This window comes from Hylobates moloch, unplaced genomic scaffold (genome assembly GCF_009828535.3).
Source record: "Hylobates moloch isolate HMO894 unplaced genomic scaffold, HMol_V3 SCAFFOLD_8, whole genome shotgun sequence".
Lineage (NCBI taxonomy): Eukaryota > Metazoa > Chordata > Mammalia > Primates > Hylobatidae > Hylobates > Hylobates moloch.
The window spans coordinates 25,645,936-25,668,554 of NW_026652283.1; the positions used below are offsets into that span (position 1 = coordinate 25,645,936).

The 22,619-nt window shown below is 40.5% G+C and overlaps 1 protein-coding gene across 4 annotated transcripts in view; it reads left to right on the forward strand.

Moving 5' to 3' along the window:
* Positions 1–3,956: 3,956 nt before the first annotated feature.
* The window catches only part of MED21 (mediator complex subunit 21), a 40,173-nt gene continuing 21,510 nt past the window's right edge, over positions 3,957–22,619 (forward strand). The window contains exons 1-8 of one of the 4 annotated variants that reach the window (XR_009214604.1): positions 3,957–4,034; positions 7,791–7,905; positions 8,732–8,832; positions 9,672–9,816; positions 11,541–11,655; positions 12,109–12,194; positions 12,706–12,756; positions 13,527–19,140. Coding sequence is in view for 3 of the 4 variants with exons in the window: in XM_032159882.2 (XP_032015773.1) it covers positions 3,993–4,034; positions 7,791–7,905; positions 8,732–8,832; positions 9,672–9,816; positions 11,541–11,617 (480 nt within the window). In the remaining variant the exon portion in view is untranslated. The other 3 variants (XM_032159882.2, XM_032159881.2, XM_032159883.2) reach the window with 3 other exon arrangements.

Sequence of the window (22,619 nt, forward strand, 5' to 3'; positions counted from 1 at the left end):
ATAAATAAATAAATAAATAAATAAATAAATAAAACAAACCTAAGATACCTTAAATGGAGCTGGGAGCAGGGATCCAGGGAAAAGGCAGGATTGAACCTCTGTGAAATTTGCCCATTCATTCTTTCCCACTCTAATCTCACCTTCATCCTGTATTTTTTTAATTCTTATGCTCTTTTGTGGGTAGTAATTTACATTCTTTGACTGTTCATTAAGTTAAATTCAATAAATGCTTCTTTAGTAGCTATTATATGGAAATTATTATGCTAGGAAACTCATTCATTTGGTTGATAAATATGTGCCAGGCTAAATGTTAGGTGCTAGGTACTGGAAATATGGAAACAGAATATGTTTTCTGCCTGCAAGTAGCCCATGGACTGGTGGGTGAATTAGCGTGATGTACAAATAATTACACCTCAGTATGCTAAGTGCAATAACAGAAGTGTAAGGAACAATTGTGTTAAAGATTGGGAGCATTTAACTTTCAGAATTCAGGAAAGGCTTTTATAAAGAGATGTTTAAAATAAGATTTGTTTCACTAGTACAGTGGTAAGTAAGAAAAAAAAAAATAGGCCAGGCACAGTGGCTGACGCCTGTAATCCTAGCACTTTGGGAGGCCAAGGCAGGTGGATCACCTGAAGTCAGGAGTTTGAGACCAGCCTGGCCAACACAGCAAAACCCCGTCTCTACACAAATACAAAAAACTTACCCAGGTGTGGTGGCGGGCACCTGTAACCCCAGCTACTCTGGAGGCTGAGGTAGGAGAATCACTAGAACCCTGGGGGCGGAGGTTGCAGTGAGCTGAGATCGCGCTACTGCATTCCAGCCTGGGTGACAGAATGAGATTCTGTCTCAAATAAATAAATAAATAAATAATAAAATAAGGTTTGAGTACTGTGTGGACAATCACCAAGGGAGCAAAGTGGAGATGTGGATGGAAGTGTGGACATTTCATACAAGGAAGAAAGAATTATAGGTGTTTTTATATGGTGTGCATTTTTGTAAAACAGCATAATATGTTTTGGGAATTTCAAAGAGTGTGGTATAGAAAAATGCTTATTTATAGTTATTCATCCCAGCACTAGGAACAGTTTAGATATTTAATAAATTGCAACTGTGAGTATAAAGGTATTTAAAAATTGTTAAAGGTGTTTTTCTGAAAAAATAGTTGCTACAGTCATAAAAACCAAAGCATTTACAAGACTGAGAGGCTCACTGCTGAAGCTGGTGAAGGGTGTGCAAGGTTCACTATACTCTCTACTTTTCTTTTTTTTTTTTTTTTTTTTTGAGACGGAGTCTCACTCTGTCGCCCAGGCTGGAGTGCAGTGGCGCGATCTCGGCTCACTGCAAGCTCCGCCTCCCAGGTTCATGCCATTCTCCTGACTCAGCCTCTCCGAGTAGCTGGGACTACAGGCGCCCGCCACCACACCCGGCTAATTTTTTGTATTTTTTAGTACAGACGGGGTTTCACCATGGTCTCGATCTCCTGACCTCGTGATCCGCCCGCCTCGGCCTCCCAAAGTGCAGGGATTACAAGCGTGAGCCACCGCGCCCGGCCTACTCTCTACTTTTCTATATCTTTGAAACTTTTAATAATATAAAGTTTCAAAGAAAGTACTCACCAAAACTGTGTGTTTAAAATATGAGATCTGTAATACTGGCTTCCTGCTCCTAAAACCATATAATCCAGTTGGCGATGCAAGAGAAGCAAATGAAAAAGCAAATGAGAAAGTGTCCAAATCATGAAAGGAAGAAAGGAGAGGTCCCTATGGACTCTAGCAATTCATAAAATTTATATGAGAAGTGTAAAACTTAAAAAGGTAGGGTAAGGATTAAATAGCAGGAAAGAAATTGCTTTGGGAAAGGTAAAGAATGAGGAAAGAGCTAGACCAGTGGTTCTCAACTGGGGGCAATTTTGCCCCCCAGCAACAGTTGGGACTATCTGGAGATACTTTATGTTGGCATAAATGGATTGGGGGGATGCTACTGGCATCTCAGGGGTAGAGGACAGGGATGCTCTAAACATCCTACGATGCACAGGTCAGCATCCCACAACAAAGAATAATCTAGCCTGAAAAGTCAAGAGTGCGGCCATTGAGAAATCCTGAGCTAGATGCACAGACTATATTTGGCAGGTGGGTTATTCTTGAAGTCTACAGCTTCAAGAGCTTCATAAACCCCTTTTCAAATGTAGGCTAAGTTGAGAGTCTGGTCTGGGGAAAGGGTCCACAGCTATTACCTGATTCTTAAAAAGATCCGTGGCCGAAAGAGGCTGAAGAACCAGGAAATCCAAGGAGTCAGGGGCCTTGGCTGAAATAGATTATGTCACTCAGAAAATCATCAAGAGTTGAGGCTGGGTCTGTTTGCTGGAGCCAGATTATAGTAAATCTTGAAAACCAGGCAGAGATAATTGGACATCAACCTGAGGTCTCTGTGGAGGCATGGAAGACCTATTAGGAAGATAATGGCAGGACAAAAACTGTGTCACAATGTGAGTTGTCTTGAAGTGGCTTCTCTACTTCAAGTGCCCAAGTTCCCTTCAATCAGGCTGCAAACTTAGTATTCTTACGGAGTGGACTAAACTATATCCAATTAGTCACCAATCCATATTAATTTTTTTTCTCAAAAATATATTTTAGTCTTTCTTTCCTCACTTATCAGGGTCAACACCCTATTCTAGGCCCAGCTCATCTTAATCTTGGACAACTGCAAAACCTTCCTTAGTGAGTCCTTGGCTTACTCATCTTTGCAAACTGAGCACTGGATATACTTCCTGGCAAGTGGCAGGCATTCAGTAAGGTACACTCTCAAGTGAGGGTGGGAGGAGAAGGTTGTAGATTCCCCCCAAGTTACAGTGAAAACAAATTATAGAGTGATTTCTCATTAGTCCCATTATGGGGAGCATGCCTCATCCACGTTCTTAATGAGGCTCCAGTAAGTCTGTAGACTGTTTGGGGATGAGGGTAGGGCATGGGTGTGAAGCAGAAGTGGTGCTTCCCAGCAAGTGTTGGGATAAATCCAACAAGCTGAGTTCCCCAGGGACTGTGTCCTCCACCTTCTCCGCAGCCACAGGAAGGTAATAACGGATAATCAGCCTGAGAAAGAGGATATGAGAGTTTGTTTGAAGTCTACAAACCTGTTATTTGCCAATTCCAAACTCATTTCTTACCAGACTATCCTCAGGCTAAATTTCCATAAATACCAAGTTTCGATTATCACTCTTCACACTTAAACTTTCAATAAGTCCCAACTCTAAATCTAAATTGTGCAGCTAATTTTTCTTGGCCAAGCACGGTGGCTCACGCCTGTAATCCCAGCACTTCGGGAGGCCGAGGCGAGCGGATCACGAGGTCAGGAGTTGGAGATCATCCTGGCTAACGTGGTGAAACCCCGTCTCTACTAAAAATACAAAAAAAAAAAAAAAAAAAAAAAAAGCCGGGCGTGGTGCGAGCGCCTGGAGTCCCAGCTACTCCGGAGGCTGAGGTAGGAGAATGGCGTGAACCCGGGAGGCGGAGCTGGTAGTGAACCTAGATCGCGCCACTGCTCTCCAGCCTGGGCGACAGAGCGAGACTCCGTCTCAAATAAATAAATAAATAAATAAATAATATATCTACTCTTCAATTTGGTCAATAAATAAACACGAGAGGGTAGGAGAAATCACTAAAAAAAAAGAAAATCCCCGCAGAATCCAACAATCTCTGAAGCCTTTAACACCTAACAACCCCAAGGGGAGTATTTCATCCCTTGGACTGTATTTCAAAGCGATTGGAACCCAGACCATTCCCCCAGTTACTCAAAAGATCCAGCCTGTCCTCAGGTGTAGCCCGCTCTAGAAAGGCCGCCTCGGGAGTACCACCCACTTCTGACGGGGCGGGGAGTTCTCTCCGACCCCACCCCTTCCAAGGACGCAGCCCTGTGATTGGCCATGACGCGTGCCAGAGCTGCCCAGTCGCGGAAGAGCAGCTGTTTTGGCGTCCGTTTGCTGCGGGAGGAACATGGCGGATCGGCTCACGCAGCTTCAAGACGCTGTGAATTCGGTGAGGAATTTCATTCGATTAGCTTCTGTCTTTCTCTTTCCTGAGGTAAAGCAAGGGAGGAAAGGGGCCCAAGAGGCAAAACTTGTAAGTGGGAAGCGGACTGAGAGACAGGGCTTCGGCATAAAGCGCTCTCTCGGGATGCGCCACCGCGAACTCGGAGGTTTGAGGCCGGCTGCCGGGCGGTGCTTGAAGGTGCGGGAGGGAGCAGCCTCTTTCGCTTGAGGAGACCGGGAAGATGGTTCTTGTCCGGGTGAGGCCGCCAGGACTTGTGAGCTGCGCGGTCCTGTCGTGTTCCCTGAGGACAGTTTTATTTTCTTGTCAGTGGTGCTTACGGGATCTCTTTCTTTTGGGGGCTGGGAGGAGAAGCAGCAGCTTTTTTCTTTCCTCATCAATTTTAATCCACCAAGGGAGATCTCATGCTCTGGATGACTGGGTTTTTGTAATGAAATGTCAGCCGAGAATATTCCTTCACCAGCGCTTTCAGGTTGGTGCGGGAGCGATGCTGAGTTGAGGTGAGAGATTTTCTTTCATCTTAGCTCGTTCCTTTGGGCCCAGAGTCTCCTTCCATCTCTTGTCTCTTGGCCACCATTCAGAATACATCAGTTTGGGGACATCTTTATGATAGGAAATCTTCTAATCCTCGTATGTCTTTCCGTTTGAGTCTTTCTTTTTTCTTTTTTTTTGCTTTGGAGACAGTGTCTTTCGCCCAGGCTGGAGTGCAGTGCAGTTGCGCGATCTCTGCTCACTGCACCCTCCGCCTCCCGGGTTCAAGCGATTCTCCTGTCTCAGCCAAACAAGTAGCTGGGATTACAGGCGCCCTCCACCACGCCCGGCTAATTTTTGTATTTTTGGTAGAGACGGCGTTTCACCATGTTGCCCAGGCTGGTCTCGAACTCCCGGCCTCAAGCGATCCTCCCGCCTCGGCCTCCCAAAGTGCTGGGATTACAGGTGTGAGCCACCGTGCCCGGCCTACAAGTCCTTTTTAATGTCTCCCCCAAATTCTACTCTCTATTAAAGGCCAAGTCTTGTAAGTAGCTCCCTAGCTTTGTTCCTTCTGGTTATTTTTCCTCCACGCTATGCCTGAGTGGAAAGTAGAAGCAAAGCCGGAGCATGCGCAGTCATGGGCCCCTAATGAAGGGGTTATGTTCTGAGAAATGCATGGTTTTGGCGATAACTTTTTTTCTGTTTTAAAAAGTAGATGTACAATGTAAGATAACGATAAAACAGTAAATACATAAACCAGTAACAAAGTCATTTAGTATCATTATCAAGTGTCATGGACTGTACATAATTGTATGTGCTATGCTTTCATACACTGGCAGTGCGGTAGGTTGATGTACAGCAGCATCACCACAAGCACTAAGGAACGCATTGCGCTACAGCGTTAGGACTGCTACGATGTCACTAGGCAGTAAGAATTTTTCAGCTTTGTTATATAACCATAGGGGACTGACATAATATGTGCATCCCGTTGACCAAGACGTCAATGGGTATTCCCATGCGGCAGTGGGTGTACTTACTACCATTATGAGTTACATTGTTTTCTGTTAAATAGTTTTCCATTGATAGTTATGTTTCTCATTGTCTGATTGTGATTTAATGTCCTAAATAAGAGGCTAGAGAGAAAACATGCTGATAGGAAAACCTAAGTACCTGGTTTCCTTGCCAGTTTTTTTTTCCTCACTGTAAGCTAATAACTTGGCATTTTTCTTAATACATCAGGCTTTGTACACTTGAAGAGTGTGAATCTACTTGTGATAAAACTGATCTACCCTGGGTGAATAACACTAGTTTTTAAGCTGAGAGGACCAGCCTCTAGGTGTTGAATTCACCAAGATAAATTCTACCCTGCAGGGACTTGCCTGGGCTGCCAGCCAGCCTTCCTCAGGGAACTACTCCTTTGAGGTTTTACAAAATCAAATTGTAATGATGCTGCTAGATAGAAATCTTATTTTAGGGAAAAATTTGCATATTCATACATGTCTTGTAACTAGAAGGATAAGGACAGAGTGAATATGGCCTTAACTCCAGGTTAGGCATAATGATAATTGGATTTTGGAGAAAAGCCTTTAGGATAACTAGTATGAGTGCCTACTGTGTATAAGCACTATCATGTTTACAAAGAGATACTCCTAAAGGAGGTTAAAAAATGTCATATACTCAGGAGACATGTTAGTGATGGAAAAACAGTGTGTGGTTAGGGAGTTATAATGAATTGAGTATTTTCAGCTTCAGGTTCTGATGTAAATTGGAATATGGAGTGATGTGAACCAAAATAGGGGGAATCTTCTTAGCATTTATCCTAATCAGAATTATTTGTATAAATTTTAACATTTGTTCTGCCCTCTGAAAACCGTGAGTGCAGCAGCTATGTCGCATTCACTATGTCTCTATAGTGTTTATATGCAGTACTTGTCATAGTTATTTTCCATAAATTTTTGTTGACTAAATGGATCTTAAAAGCTTTTGAAGGATGGAAAAGATAGACACTGTGCTGAATATTTTTTGGGTGTGTTTCCTCTATTACAACAATGCTGTAATAGGAGAATGTAATCCAATTTAAAAATGAATAATGCTGCTTGGCTTAATAGAGCTAGGATTAGGATCTAGGTTTGTATAGCATCTGAGCACTTATTGCTCCATTACAATTAGCAAAACCTGGGCAAAGCCATTTAGTCATAAGTGACTTTATGACTGGTTAGGTAAATATGAAGGAGTAGTGGAAAACGAGTCAGTAGAGTTGACTTAGATTATTGAAAGCTTCAAAACAGCCTGAGTTGGAGATTTATCTTGAAGACAGTGGTGGAATAAGCTCAAGTGTTTTGATCAGGGTAAAATAAATAACCTGGTGAACTGGAAAACAACAAGAAGACTATTGTAATAATTCTGATGTGAGATAATTGGTTGAACTAAGCAACAATAATGATAGAAGGAAAAGAGGAAGATTCGTAGTATTAGCAGAATTTGAAGATCAAAGGCAAGTAAGAATCTGAAGTTAGACTGGTTGACTAGGAGACTTTGAATACAAATTAAATATTAAACAGAGGAAACAGTTGCCTTTGAGTTCTATCATTGAAACAAAGGCAGAGAAACTCAATGGAAATGCTTATTAGAAATAGGAGGTTTGAGAGGTCAAGACTAGGTGAGAGAAATTGGTAGGGAGGATAGGTATATTTAATTTGGAGATGGTAAGGAATTGCTATTCTCAATCTTTAAAAGTTTTAGAGTACAAGAGTTTAAAAATTGAGTCTTGAACAAATACATTTCTGCTTACTTAAGGTGCTTTTCTGAGCAGCCTTTTCCTCACTATTTCGTTACACTTATAACTACCCCAGTCTCAGAAAAGGAATCATACTTTGTGCATGAGAAATAAATTTTTATTAAACATGGTACTCTTTTCCATCACTATCCCCAAAAAGTCTTTACTTGTGGCTTACAATAAGTATTGGCCAATGTTCTTTTATCATTTTACTATCACAAGAAAAGAAAGATTATTTTGTATTTCAACTGTTTCAACTAGATGTATATAAAATTTAACTTTACCTAGATTGATACCAAACTTAGTTTCTTTGCGAAATTAAAACGTTTAATCAGCATTAATAATAACTGGCTTATTTTATCAACAATCACTCGTTTCTGTTTTATTCCCATGTTCAGGGATTATCATTACAGAAACTTATTGTTGTTGCCATTACCAATAAAGTCCTTAAAACTGACAAGTCCTTTCTAACCTTGATATGTTTTCTTTGGCCTAAGCTTGCAGATCAGTTTTGTAATGCCATTGGAGTATTGCAGCAATGTGGTCCTCCTGCCTCTTTCAGTAATATTCAGACAGCAATTAACAAAGACCAGCCAGCTAACCCTACAGAAGGTAAACAGATTTTCTTAGCTTCTCTTAGTTTGACTCTCACATTTTTTGGTAATCCTTTAAAATTAGATTTCTTGAGAAATTCAGCTTATTTTGTTTCTAAAAATATTGTTGTTTGAGGATATTACAAGTTTTGTTTGTTGTAAAAAATTTACAGTCAATTCACCTAACATCTCATAATTCTGGTTCATGTCAGATAATAGATTGTTACTCCTTTAGAGGAGAATTTTTATTAATTTAGCTGAGTGAGGGACCTTGACAAGGAAGGCATACCATTTATAAATTTCTTTACTCAAGTGACCACTATATTGTCATAATAAATGAAATGACATACATTATGCTTAATTTCCAATTTGAGCTAAATGTGTAACAGGATTGGTGTATATTTTAATCATTAGAATCATTAGAATCTTCTTTTTTTTTTTTTTGAGATGGAGTCTCGCTCTGTCGCCCAGGCTGGAGTGCAGTGACGCGATCTTGGCTCACTGCGACTTTTCGCCTCCCGGGTTCAAGGAATTCTCCTGCCTCAGCCTCCTGAGTAGCTGGGATTACAGGCTCATGCCACCACGTCTGGCTAATTTTTGTATTTTTAGTAGAGATGGGGTTTCACCGTGTTGGTCAGGCTGGTCTCAAACTCCTGACCTCATGATCCGCCCGCCTTGGCCTCCCAAAGTGCTGGGATTACAGGCGTGAGCCACCACACCTGGCCAAATCATTAGAATCTTAGGGCAGAAAAAGCTATATAAAGTTTCTGGTTTCATTAACTTAAAATCTGTTTCTGAAAACTTGAGGTTTTCTAATATCCTAATCTAGCAGTATCTTTCTCTAGAGTATGCCCAGCTTTTTGCAGCACTGATTGCACGAACAGCAAAAGACATTGATGTTTTGATAGATTCCTTACCCAGTGAAGAATCTACAGCTGCTTTACAGGTAAGCCTCTATTCCTTTGAGAATTTTACCAGTAATAGAGAATTTTGAATTAAAGGAGGTAGATTTAATACCTTTTGTCTGTGTCCATTTGTGCTGCTGTAACAACATACCTGAGACAGTAATTGATAAAGAACAGAAATGTATTTTCTCACAGTTCTGGAGTCTGGGAAGTCCAAGATCAAGGCATTTATTACTCATTGTGCATGAGTAATGAATTTTTATTAAACATGGTGCCATGTTTAGGGCCATGTTGAGGGCCTTCTTCCTGTTTCCTCACATGGCCAAAGGCAGAAGGGCAAAAGAGCAAGAGCTCCCTCTTCAACCTCAAGCCACATTTTAAGGGTACTAATTCCATCTATGAGAGCTCTGCCTTCATGACTTAATATCCTCTTAGAGGCCCCTTCCCTCTTAATACCATCACATTGGGGATTAGATTTTAATGTATGAATTTTGGAGGGGACACATTCAAATCATAGCACCTTTTGTTATAATATTCAAATATCCGTTATAAGGAAACCTCTTATTTTCCTCAATTTTGTCTCTTTTCCTAGTGAAGAATGAGAGGAGGGTGGCATTCTAGATGTGGAGTAGAATAATGGTGTCTAAACGTAGTGTGGAAGGGAGTCACTTACGGATATGTAGAGATCTCTAATTGAAAAGTCATTCTTTTTAATAATTCACATGGGGAAAATTCTTAAAAGTTATCTGATTTTTAGAATTTCTTTACTGAAAAATATATCACAATGATTGCAGAGTCATCCAGATTTAAAAATAAGCACATCTGCGACAGCTTCTCTCCTTCTAAACTCTAAAGATTTTAAAATTTGTGTCTTATAAAGGCTGCTAGCTTGTATAAGCTAGAAGAAGAAAACCATGAAGCTGCTACATGTCTGGAGGATGTTGTTTATCGAGGAGACATGCTTCTGGAAAAGATACAAAGTGCACTTGCTGATATTGCACAGTCACAGCTGAAGACAAGAAGTGGTACCCATAGCCAGTCTCTTCCAGACTCATAGCACCAGTGGATACCATGTGGCTGAGAAAAGAACTATTTGAGTGCCATTAAGAATTCTGCATCAGACTTAGATACAAGCCTTACCAACAATTACAGAAACATTAAACACTATGACACGTTACCTTTTTAGCTATTTTTAATAGTCTTCTATTTTCACTCTTGATAAATAAGCTTATAAAATCATGATTGAACCAGCTTTAAACCGTCACACCATCATTTTTTAACTGAGTGAAATTATTAAGGCATATAATGCATTAATGAACATAATATAAGGAAACATGTAAAATTCTGTTTATGACATAATTTATGTCTCCATTTTGTTGTATTGGCCAGTACTTTTACAAATCAAAACATCTCAAGCCAGAGGAGAAGATAGTAAGAACAGACATAAGGGACATTTTAGTTTAGCTAGTATCCTGCCTCTTAAAGGTGGCATTGTGTAAATCTGAGCTTTGAGCAAGAAAGTTTTGGAAATTGTGTTGCTTTTAAGAAATAGAATTAGTGTGGCTGGATAAGAAAGTCACATTTATGCAAATGTTTCTTCTGCTAGAACCTCATACCTGTTCTAGTTCATCTCCACATTTATTTTACCAAGAAATCCTCTGTCAAGAGAATTTCCTTGCTGTTGTGAAAGAGTTTTTCTACGTCCTGAACTATTTTTCCTATTTCTTTTCACCTTACTTTTTTTCATCCTTCTCCTTAATTTGCTTGTCATCACAATGAAGTATGTTTTTTGAATCATCAATTCTTTCTCATTCTCCATTTATCTGAAGGTTCTTTTGCCGTTATTAACCTCTCAACTTTTATTGCTATATTCTAGTCAGACCAGAACATACTTCCACTACATCAGTTACTTGGCACCATTTCACCTCAGTTTATTATTGCGAAATAATAATTTGTATCAGCATTTTCAACTATGGTTACTCATCCAATCCTTGGATCTCTTTGAGTCTACTGATTATCTCCACTGGAAAGGTGGAATTGAAATGTGGTCCACATTTTAACTGGCCATCTCCTGGGGCTGTATTTTTCAGAATATCCTGAGCTACACTTGCTGCAATCTGTTGCTATTCAGAGTTTAAGTTTCAGGAGAAAACAGGAACAATAGAACACTGCCTGTTACTTTTGTTGTAATCAAGCTTTTCCACAGTTCTTGAAAAGTACTATGTTTCAAATTTCAGGAACACCAGCATTAGCTGTAAAAGTTGCAATTTATTGGCTAGTCATAGAAAATTTTTGAACTTTTAACTGTGTATTTTAATTGATGTTTATTAAAAACACTTTGCTATCACAGACATTTGGCATAAATCTGTACTCTTCATTATGGTTTTGGGCGGAGAGAAGATTCGATCAGAAAACTTTTTCAGAGTACCTAAGTATTATAAAGGAGTCAAAAAGGTACAAATAGAAAAGGTCAAGACATTTTTCAAATGAGGGAAAACTAACAGGATTTATCACTAGTAAACCTGCTCTAAAAGAATTGTCAAGGGAAGCTTTTTAAAAAGAAGGGAAGTTATGGCAGAAGGAAACTTAGAATGGCAGGAATAAAGAAGGCATAATGTATAGGGTAAATATAATAGACTTGAGGTTTTAAAAATTACATTTGTTATTCGAAAGAAAAAAATTAACATTGTTTTATGTGATTCTCTGTAGAGGATATACAGGTTTTTGTTTTTGTTTTTGTTTTTTTAAGGTGAAGTCTCTGTCACCCAAGCTGAAGTACAGTTCTGTGATCATGGCTCACTGCAGCTTCAACCTGGGTTCAGGTGATCCTCCCACTTCAGCCTCTTCAGTAACTGGGACTACAGGCATGTACTACCACGTCCAGCTAATTTTTTTTTAGAGATGGGGTCTCGCTCTTGCCCAGGCTAATGCCACACTGCTGACCTCAAGATATTGATATTATACAGTAGACTGTAAAAAATTAAGTATTTGTATCATCCCTAGAGCAACACAGATTTTTCCCTAAAAAACTACACAGATTATTTTCAAAAGCATTAATAAATTAAGGTGGAATACTAAAAAAGATTCAGGTAACCCAGGAACGAGAAACAGAATAAAACAATAGTAAACCTAAATTTTACTTTATTTCATTAATACAGCAATAATTAAATGTCAATGATCTAAGCTGATTTAAATCTAAAAACTGGATAAAAAGCTGTGGCTTGTAATTAAAGATAGACCTTTATACACTAGACCTACAGTTTGCTTTTTTCATATGTAAATTAAGAAAAGTTTAATATCCTGCTTCTCTATTTCAGTTCTAGGGGCACCACCATCAGTTAACCCTAAAGATTTCTGTGGGTGAAACCATTTTGATTACCATCTTGCTCTGCTGCCAGTTATGGTAACCAAACTCTCTTTGTTTCTGGATGCTAAATCTTTCCACTTGTGCCTTAACTACATCCTAACTCCCGTCATCTCCACTGAATTTAAGGAGCCAATTTCTTTTTTTGAGATGGAGTTTCACTTTTGTCCAGGCTGGAGCGCAATGGCACGATCTTGGCTCACCGCAATCTCCGCTTCCCGGGTTCAAGCGATTCTCCTGCCTCAGCCTCCTGAATAGCTGAGATTATAGGCGTGCACCACCATGCCTGGCTAATTTTGTATTTTTAGTAGAGACGGGGTTTCTCCATGTTGGTCAGGCTGGTCTCGAACTCCCAACCTCAGGTGATCCACCCACCTTGGCCTCCCAAAGTACTGGGATTACAGGCATGAGCCACTGCGCCCGGCCAGGAGCCAGTTTCAATGGGAGTATCCTTTACTATCATTCCTGACCTGTGATAATAGCCATTAGAGCCTTTCAAGAATAGTACCCCCTGCCAATGATTTTTTTTAATGATTTTTTTTTTTTAAAGCCTTAATGAAGAGAGTGTCCTCTGGATCCTTCCAGAGAAGATAGGATGTGAGTAAGTAAGTTATGTATAATAATTTCACCCCAAAATTTCTATGTCCTTGATACCATTCCCTGTATACCAAGGAAGGATATTCTGGCATTTAACTTTGATTTAATGTAAGTAAACCCTGTGTCTAGGCATTAGTTAACCAAGTGACTACAAGTGATAAGTAACTTTTACCATAGACTGTCAATTACCTTGGCAATGGAAACATTATTGCCTTTTAATCCAGTCAGGTCAGAGAACAAATTCCAGATTTCCATTCTTAAGATTCTGTGTCTCCGCTACCACTTCTGGTAGCAAAACATGTCAGTGTGAGGTAGACTCAATGGAATGTAGCTCTGAAAAAAAATGCTACTACAAACATTATAGCAATAAGGAATTTGATCAAGGAATTAGCATTTACACAAAATATGGGAGGAGTTAGGGAAGTGAAAGAATGAAAGGAGAAAGAGGATTAAAAAAATGACTAACCACATCACCCTAAAGCCTTGACTGCTAAATGAGGTTATTGTAGTGCCAGTTAAGTCCAGGTCAGCCAAGGCCTGTGTACCCCTTAGCTCCACTTGGAAAGCTGTGTGGATATGACTGTTGGATTCGGGGGTTCTCAAAGCCAAAATGGATTTATCAGCAATGACCTTACTGCCTGGTACCCGGCTTTGAGAGGACCAAAAACGACTGATGTGTCTTGCATTCCCTGGTCCCTCTTCTTTTACCCATATCTAAGTTGTTTAAAGGAGAAAAATCCTTAGGTTGAAGCCATATTCTCTCTATTCTTGAAGGACCACAGACTCGACGCCCCTGTTGAAATTTTCTGGAAGCCTGTGGGAAAGGAGGAATGAAAAGCTTCGTGATTTCTTTGAATACAGGTGCCTAAGTTACTATCATAACTGGTCCAGTAAGGAGAAGGGGCACCTGAATTCAACTTGGGGACTGGGCAAGGTAACCAGTGAGGTGGGGAGATAAATATAACTTGGTAGCTAAGACCCTTCAGGTTGGCTTGATGATGCATTGTGATCATGGCTTCTGCTTCAGATATGTTGCTGGAATAGATATCCTTATACTTGTAATTCCCCTATACACAAATGCCAGCAAGAATAGTCCCATTGAGGACATGCTTAATGTAGAGAGGTAGTAGTATGACATGTAAAACACTCCCCAACTTGTCTCCCTGTCTCCTGCTTATGTGGTACCTGGCCACTGACTACAGTATTAACCTTTACTTGAGCCCTGTGCTTCTGGAAAACAGTGACAGTTAAGAAATCCCTCCTCCTTGTTACATTTCAGGAAATGGCTTATTGCAAAGAACCACTAGAACTGTGAATAACACCTTCATTTACCTATGATAAAGCCAGACTCAGACCCTCCAAATCCCATTCTTTGCCTCAAAATAATTAGTTGAACTGTTTGTCGCCATAGACTAATCTGGACAAAATGCCCTTTAACTTGACCCAATTTTATGCTTCTCCCTTCCCCGTAAGCCACTGGACTTTGATCCACCCTCAGCCTGAGCCAGCACTGGACTGTGGAATAGTCCCTCCTTAACCACCCCTCCTGAAAATTGACTAGCCACCAGGAAGGACATTCGCTTCTCACCTGTCCCATTAACGTCACCTGCTCCTCTCTTCCACATTAGTTTTTTTCTAGCCTGTTTATTCCTCCTTGTAAGAGAAAAAGAGAAAAGCCTGCTTCTATCTGATCTTTGAGATGCTTGCAGATCTTAACCTTTGAAGCATTCTCCTTATTGCAATAGTCTCCCTGATACTATCGCAATAGTTCCTCTCTCCTTGTTTGTATTCATCCATTCGGGCTGCTATATATAGCAAAATACCATAAGTCGATAGCATATAGACAATATAAATTTACTTCCCACAGTTCTGAAGCCCGGGAAATCAAAGATCAAAGCGCTGGCAGGTCTGGTGTCTGGTGGGGCACCTTCTCACTGTCCTCACATGGTAGAAGAAGCAGGGGAAACTCTTGGGCCTCTTTAGAGGTACTAATCCCACTCATGAGGCCTTCACCTTCTTGACCTAGTCACTTTTCAAAGGCTTGACCCATCATCATTCGTATGTTAGGATTTCAACATATAAATTTGTGGGGTTGGGAGGGACACAAGCATTCAGAGCATAGCACTATTTTAATAACCATTTCAAATAGAGTCATTCTGTACCTAGTCTGGATTTTTGTTTGTTTTACTTGACCTCATTCACTTGGGTAGGAAAAAAATCTCATGTACTCTCACTGATACCCCTAGGGGTAAGGCTGGGGCAAAGAGAGCAGAGGCACTCATTTATTGTGAGGTAAGAAATCTGTTTCAGATCACCTTGTGTGCAATTCAGGATAAAATTAATAAAGATGAATAGTAAAAATCCAATACTAGGAGATATAACTCAGGAGTCAAAAGAAGAAATCAGAAAGATCAGAGCATAATTCAGAACGTAATGAAAACAAACTATACATAGAAACTTGTATTCGGCCAAGACAGCATGTAGGAGAAAATGCAAGTATTACCTTTCTTGCTTATATTAGGATAAAAAGCTGAAAACGAGCTAAGTATCCAACTGAAAGAGAAAGAAGAAATAACAAAGATAACAGCAGAAATTAAGAAACAACCATACCGTAGAATAAACAAAGCCCAAAGTTGAGATTCTAAAAGAGTATGGCCGGAAAAAAAAAGAGTTTTGACTATTGATTGAATGTATTTAAAATTTAAATGGTCCTTTAAATCCTTCAAACTTAATCCTTTAAAATTCAAAAAAAGTTTAAATTTGGCTAAGGTGGTGACTCACACCTGTAATCCCAGCACTTTGGGAGGCCAAGGTGGGTGGATCACCTGAGGTCAGGTGTTCAAGACCAGCATGGCCAAGATGGAGAAACCCCGTCTCTACTAAAAATACAAAAAATTAGCCAGGCGTGGTGGTGGGCGCCTGTAATCCCAGCTACTTGGGAGGCTAAGGCAGGAGAATCACTTGCGCCTGGGAGGCGGAGGTTGCAGTGAGCCGTGATCGCGCCATTGCACTCCAGCCTGGGCAACAAGGGCAGAACTCTGTCTCAAAAAAAAGTTTAATACATAATAAATAAATTTAAATAGATAAACAAGGTCCCACTCGTCTTCCAGGCAGTGCAGTGGCACAATCATAGTTCATTGCAGCCTTGACCTCCTGGGCTCAAGCTATCCTCCCACCTCAGCCTCCCGAGTAGCTGGGATGGCAGGCTTATTCCACCAGCTAATTTTTGTATTTTTAGTAGAGATGGGGTTTCGCAGTGTTGCCCAGGCTGATCTCAAAACTTCTGGGCTCAACTGATCCACCCATTTCGACCTCCCAAAGTGCTGGGATTACATGCATGAGCCACCACACCCGATTTGACTCAATAGTCAAAACTTTTTTTTGGAGATGGAGTTTCGCGCTTGTCGTCCAGGGTGGAGTGCAGTGGCATGATCTCGGCTCACTGCAACCTCTGTCTCCCCGGGTTCAAGTGATTCTCATGCCTCAGCCTCCTGAGTAGCTGGGATTACAGGCACCTGTCACTATGCCTGGCTAATTTTTGTATTTTTAGTAGAGACAGGGTTTCACCATGTTGAACAGACTAGTCTTGCAACTCCTGACCTTAGGTGATCCACCTGCCCCCGGCCTCCCGAAGTGTTGGGATTACAGGCGTGAGCCACTGTGCCCGGCTGTCAAAACTCTTAATCAGCCCGGTGTGGTAGTGCATGCCTCAAGTTCCAGCTACTCAGTTGGGAGGATCACTTGAGCCTGGGAGGTACAGGCTGCGGTGAGCCATGATCATGACACCACACACCAGCCTGGTGACAGACTTGACAGACCCTGTCTCAAACAAAACGAAAACAAAAGGCAGTAATAAAACCTTCTAGCCACCAAGCCTAGAGAGTTTTATTAATGAGAATAGTTGAGTTGTGAGTTTTGCTAAATATGCCATGTTTCTTTGAATTCCAGTTTTATACAGAAAGTATAAAGCTCTTGCCAAAATTTACAGTAACAGTACAGAAATTAAAAATAACCAAATCTGTTAAACATGGAAAAATAGCAAATTAGAGACAGTGGGTATTAACAATTGCATATATCACAATAAATGTATGTTTAATCTCAGGAATGCATGGCAGTTCTATCTTTAGAAAATGTATTTTTTGTATTTTTATCAATTTAGAGATGCCCTTTTAAGAAAACATATTACAAATTGGAATATTCAAAGGGCAGCTGTTTTATTTTCTTCCTTGCTGAAACATAAAATAATGACGTGTTTTAAAATTGATAGAATCTTTGATTTGATCAAATATGGTAATGTAATTTGCCATTCTAACAGATCAAAATCAGAATCAGTACGATCATCTATCTTGATTTGCGAGAAGCATTTGATAAAATTCAAAATCCATTTATGAAAAAACTCTTGGCAAAGGAGAAACAGCAAAGAATTTTTAAAATATAAAGGATATGTAAAAACTATAATGACCATCTTACTGAAAGGTCAAACTTGTTCCCTTTCAGCTTGGGAATAAGACAGAGCTTCCTATTAAGACCACCACATCTACTCATCTTTGAGCTGGTGATTCTCACCAACACATCTAAGCATGAAAGAAATAAAAATTATAAGATAAAAAGGAAACAAAACTCTCATTACTTAAAGATGATATAATTACATAGAAAATCAAGAAGATTCCATGGATAGGCTTCCCAAAAAAACAATATGTAACATACCAGCAACCAATGGTAAGAAAAACAGGTTCTTCTTTTTTTAAAGTACATTTTCAGTGACATTAAATAATAAGGATTCAGGAATACAATGAATATAACAAAAATGTAAGATATCTAGGGATGCTTATAACAAAAAAATTATAAAACTTCATTTAAAACATTTTTAAACAAGTAGAAAGTAATACCATCTTTGTGGAACAGAGTCAGTATTGTAAATGTGTCCATTTTCTTCAACTCGTCCATAGACAACACAATTTTAACTAAGATTCCAATTGGGATTTCTGTGGAACTTCATGAGTTAGGGCCAAAAGTAATCAAGATATTCATGAGGAAGGATAACAGAATGGCAAAACTTGCTTTAATAATTTGTGCAGGGATAGACAAATACTGTACACCAGTTTTTCAATAGGGAGATCAAAACCAAATTCACACAGACATGAAAAGTTGATTTATGACAGATGATGTTGCAGTCCCTGGGGAAAGAATGGAAATGGTGCCAGAATAATTGGTTTATATATGTATTTCTATATATGTATATGCCATTACATTAAAGTCAATGCCTATGGAGTTTGGGAGGAGTGATCAAAATGTTCTGGAATTAGATGTGATGGTTGCACAACTCTGTGAATATACTAAGAACCACTGAATTGTATATTTTTAAAGCATGGTATGTGAATAATAACTCAATAAAGCTGTTGTAAAAAATATTTTAAAAATCCCAGCACTTTGGGAGGCTGAGGAGGATGGATCATGAGGTCAGGAGTTAAGACCAGCCTGACCAACATGGTGAAACCCCATCTTGACTAAAAGTACACAAATTAGCCGGACATGGTGGCACGTGCCTGTAATCTAAGCTACTCAGGTGGCTGAGGCAGGAAAATCGCTTGAACCCAGGAGGCAGAGGCTGCTGTGAGCCAAGATCATGCCACTGGCACTCCATCCAGCCTGGGCAACAGAGCGAGACTCCATCTCAAAAAAAAAAAAAAAATTAAAAAATCAATGACGGCCAGGCACAGTGGCTCACACCTGTAATCCCAGCACTTTGGGAAGCCGAGGTGGTGGATCACCTGAGGTCAGGAGTTCAAGACCAGCCTGACCAACATGGAGAAACCCCGTCTCTACTAAAAGTACAAAATTAGCCGGGCGTGGTGGTGCATGCCTGTAATCCCAGCTACTGGCGAGGCTGAGGCAGGACAATCACTTGAACCTGGGAGGCAGAGGTTGCAGTGAGCCGAGAACACGCCATTGCATTCCAGCCTGGGCAACAAGAGCGAAACTCCATCTCAGAAAAAAAAAAAAAAAAAAATCAATGCCAGACGGATTGTAAACTTAACATGGGAACGGCAAGTATTGAAGACCAAACAGATAGCAATATTTCACCACAAGAGGGCAGTTTGACCCTGAACTTTGGTGTGTGTTTGTTTTGAGATGGAGTCTTGCTCTGTTGCCCAGGCTGGAGTGCAGTGGCACGATCTCGGCTCACTGCAACCCTCCACCTCCTGGGTTCAAGTGATTATCCTGCCTCAGCCTCCCGAGTAGCTGGGACTACAGGCACGTGCCACCACAACCGACTAATTTTTTGTGTTTTTAGTAGAGACGGGATTTCACCGTGTTAGCCAGGATGGCCTTGATCCGACCTTGTGAGCCACCCACCTCAGCTTCCCAAAGTGCTGGGATTACAGGTGTGAACTTTGATTTTATATAGGAACTGGTTGGAGGAAATGGTTGGAAAGGATGTTTCGTGATTCAAAAGACTACTGGGGATTAGCTAGCTTGATAGCAGTAGCCACAAGTTAAGATTACCCTGGAATCCAGTCAAAGCTGGTGTTATGATTCTAGTTTGAATTAGTATCTTCCTGGAGCCAGTAACATGAATATGATGACCAAATGTTTATTTCATCTGAAAACAAAAGATTATGGACACAACTTCGTGGTATGTGTCCATTTAGGCCCACCATAAAGAAGTGAAGCACTGGTATCAACCACAAAGAAAGTTATGTGAGCACTTTCTCTGGATGATAAATTATCTTCTATGTGCATGTGCATGTGTTGTGTATGTTGACAGGCCACACATCAGAAATCTGCCACTTCGTAGCCGAAGGACAGTCCTATATGGAAACGCAGTGTAAAAGTGTGATTAATAATATCGGCTTTTGTGCCTCCTGGTCCTGGCATTGCCACTGAATTGTGTGACCTTGGGCAAGTTACCTATGTTTCAGTGCAACTGTAAAATGAGGATAATATTAGTAATTCCTCATGGTATTTTTTTTTCTTTTTTTTTCAATTATACTTTAAGTTCTAGGGTACATGTGCACAATGTGCAGGTTTGTTACATATGTATACATTTGCCCTGTTGGTGTTCTGCACCCATTAACTCGTTATTTACATTAGGTATATCTCCTAATGCTATCCCTCTCCCCTCCCCCCACCACATGACAGGCCCCAGTGTGTTGCCCTCTTCCTGTGTCCAGGTGTTCTCATTGTTCAATTCCCACCTATGCGTGAGAACATGCGGTGTTTGGTTTTCTGTCCTTGCGATAATTTGCTCAGAATGATGGTTTCCAGCTTCATCCATGTCCCTACAAAGGATATGAACTCATCCTTTTTTATGGCTACATAGTATTCCATGGTGTATATGTGCCACATTTTCTTCATCCAGTCTTATCATTGTTGGGCATTTGGGTTGGTTCCAAGTCTTTGCTATTGTGAATAGTGCCACAATAAACATACATAGCAGCATGATTTATAATCCTTTAGGTATATACTCAGTAATGGGATGGCTGGGTCAAATGGTATTTCTAGTTCTAAGATCCTTGAGGAATCGTCACACTGTCTTCCACGATGGTTGAACTAGTTTACAGTCCCACCAACAGTGTAAAAGTGTTCCTATTTCTCCACATCCTCTCCAGCACCTGTTGTTTGCTGACTTTTTAATGATTGCCATTCTAACTGGTGTGAGATAAACTTCTTCGAGCTAAAGGAGGAATTTCGAACCCATGATAAAGAAGCTAAAAACCTTGAAAAAAAGATTAGATGAATGGCTAACTAGAATAACCAGTGTAGGGAAGTCCTTAAATGACCTGATGGAGCTGAAAACGATGGCACGAGAACTACGTGATAAATGCACAAGCTTCAGTAGCTGATTCAATCAACTGGAAGAAAGGGTATCAGTGATTGAAGATCAAATGAATGAAATGAAGCGAGAAGAGAAGTTTAGAGAAAAAAGAGTAAGAAGAAATGAACAAAGCCTCCAAGAAATATGGGACTATGTGAAAAGACCAAATCTACGTCTGATTGGTGTACCTGAAAGTGATGGGGGGAATGGAACCAAGTTGGAAAACACTCTGCAGGATATTATTCAGGAGAACTTCCCCAACCTAGCAAGGCAGGCCAACATTCAAATTCAGGAAATACAGAGAATGCCACAAAGATACTCCTCGAGAAGAGCAACTCCAAGACACATAATTGCCAGATTCACCAAAGTTGAAATGAAGGAAAAAATGTTAAGGGCAGCCAGAGAGAAAGGTCGGGTTACCCACAAAGGGAAGCCCGTCAGACTAACAGCAGATCTCTCAGCAGAAACTCTACAAGCCAGAAGAGAGTGGGGGCCAATATTCAACATTCTTAAAGAAAAGAATTTTCAACCCAGAATTTTATATCCAGCCAAACTAAGCTTCATAAGTGAAGGAGAAATAAAATCCTTTACAGACAAGAAAATGCTGAGAGACTTTGTCACCACCAGGCCTGCCCTACAAGAGCTCCGGAAGGAAGCACTAAACATAGAAAGGAACAACCAGTACCAGCCACTGCAAAAACATGTCAAAATGTAAAGATCATCAATGCTAGGAAGAAACTGTATCAACTAACGAGCAAAATAACCAGCTAACATCCTAATGACAGGATCAAATTCACACATAACAATATTAACCTTAAATGTAAATGGGCTAAATGCTCCAATTAAAAGACACAGACTGGCAAATTGGGTAAAGAGTCAAGACCCATCATTGTGCTGTATTCAGGAAACCCATCTCACGTGCAGAGACACACATAGGCTCAAAATAAAGAGAGGGAGGAAGATCTACCAAGCAAATGGAAAATAAAAAAAGGTAGGGGTTGCAATCCTAGTCTCTGATAAAACAGAATATAAACCAACAAAGATCAAAAGAGACAAGGCCATTATACAGGTAAAGGGATCAATTCAACAAGAAGAGCTGACTATCCTAAATATGTATGCACCCAATACAGGAGCACCCAGATTCATAAAGCAAGTCCTTAGAGACTTACAAAGAGACTTAGACTCCCACACAATGGGAGACTTTAACACCCCACTGTCAACATTAGACAGATCAACGAGACAGAAAGTTAACAAGGATATCCAGGAATTGAAGTCAGCTCTGCACCAAGTGGACCTAATAGACATCTACAGAACTCTCCACCCCAAGTCGACAGAATATACATTATTCTCAGCACCACATCGCACTTACTCCAAAATGGACCACATAGTTGGAAGTAAAGCACTCCTCAGCAAATGTAAAAGAACAGAAATTGGCCGGGTGCAGTGGCTCACGCCTGTAATCCCAGCACTTTGGGAGGCCGAGGCGGGCGGATCACATCCTGGCTAACACAGTGAAACCCCGTCTCTACTAAAAATACAAAAAAATTAGCCGGGCGAGGTGGCGGGCGCCTGTAGTCCCAGCTACTCGGGCGTGAACCCCGGGGGACAGAGCCTGCGGTGAGCCGAGATCACGCCACTGCACTCCAGCCTGGGCAACAGCGAGACTCTGTCTCAAAAAAAAAAAAACAAATTATAACCAACTTTCTCTCAGACCACAGTGCAATCAAATTAGAACTCCGATTCAGAAACTCACTCAAAACCGCTCAACTGCGTGGAAACTGAACAACCTGCTCCTGAATGAGTACTGAGTACATAACGAAATGAAGGCAGAAATAAAGATGTTCTTTGAAACCAATGAGAACAAAGACACAACATACCAGAATCTCTGGGACACATTCAAAGCAGTGTGTAGAGGAAAATTTATAGCACTAAATGCCCACAAGAAAAAGCAGGAAAGATCTAAAATGGACACCCTAACATCACAAAAGAACTAGAGAAGCAAGAGCAAACACATTCAAAAGCTAGCAGAAAGCAAGAAATAACTGAGA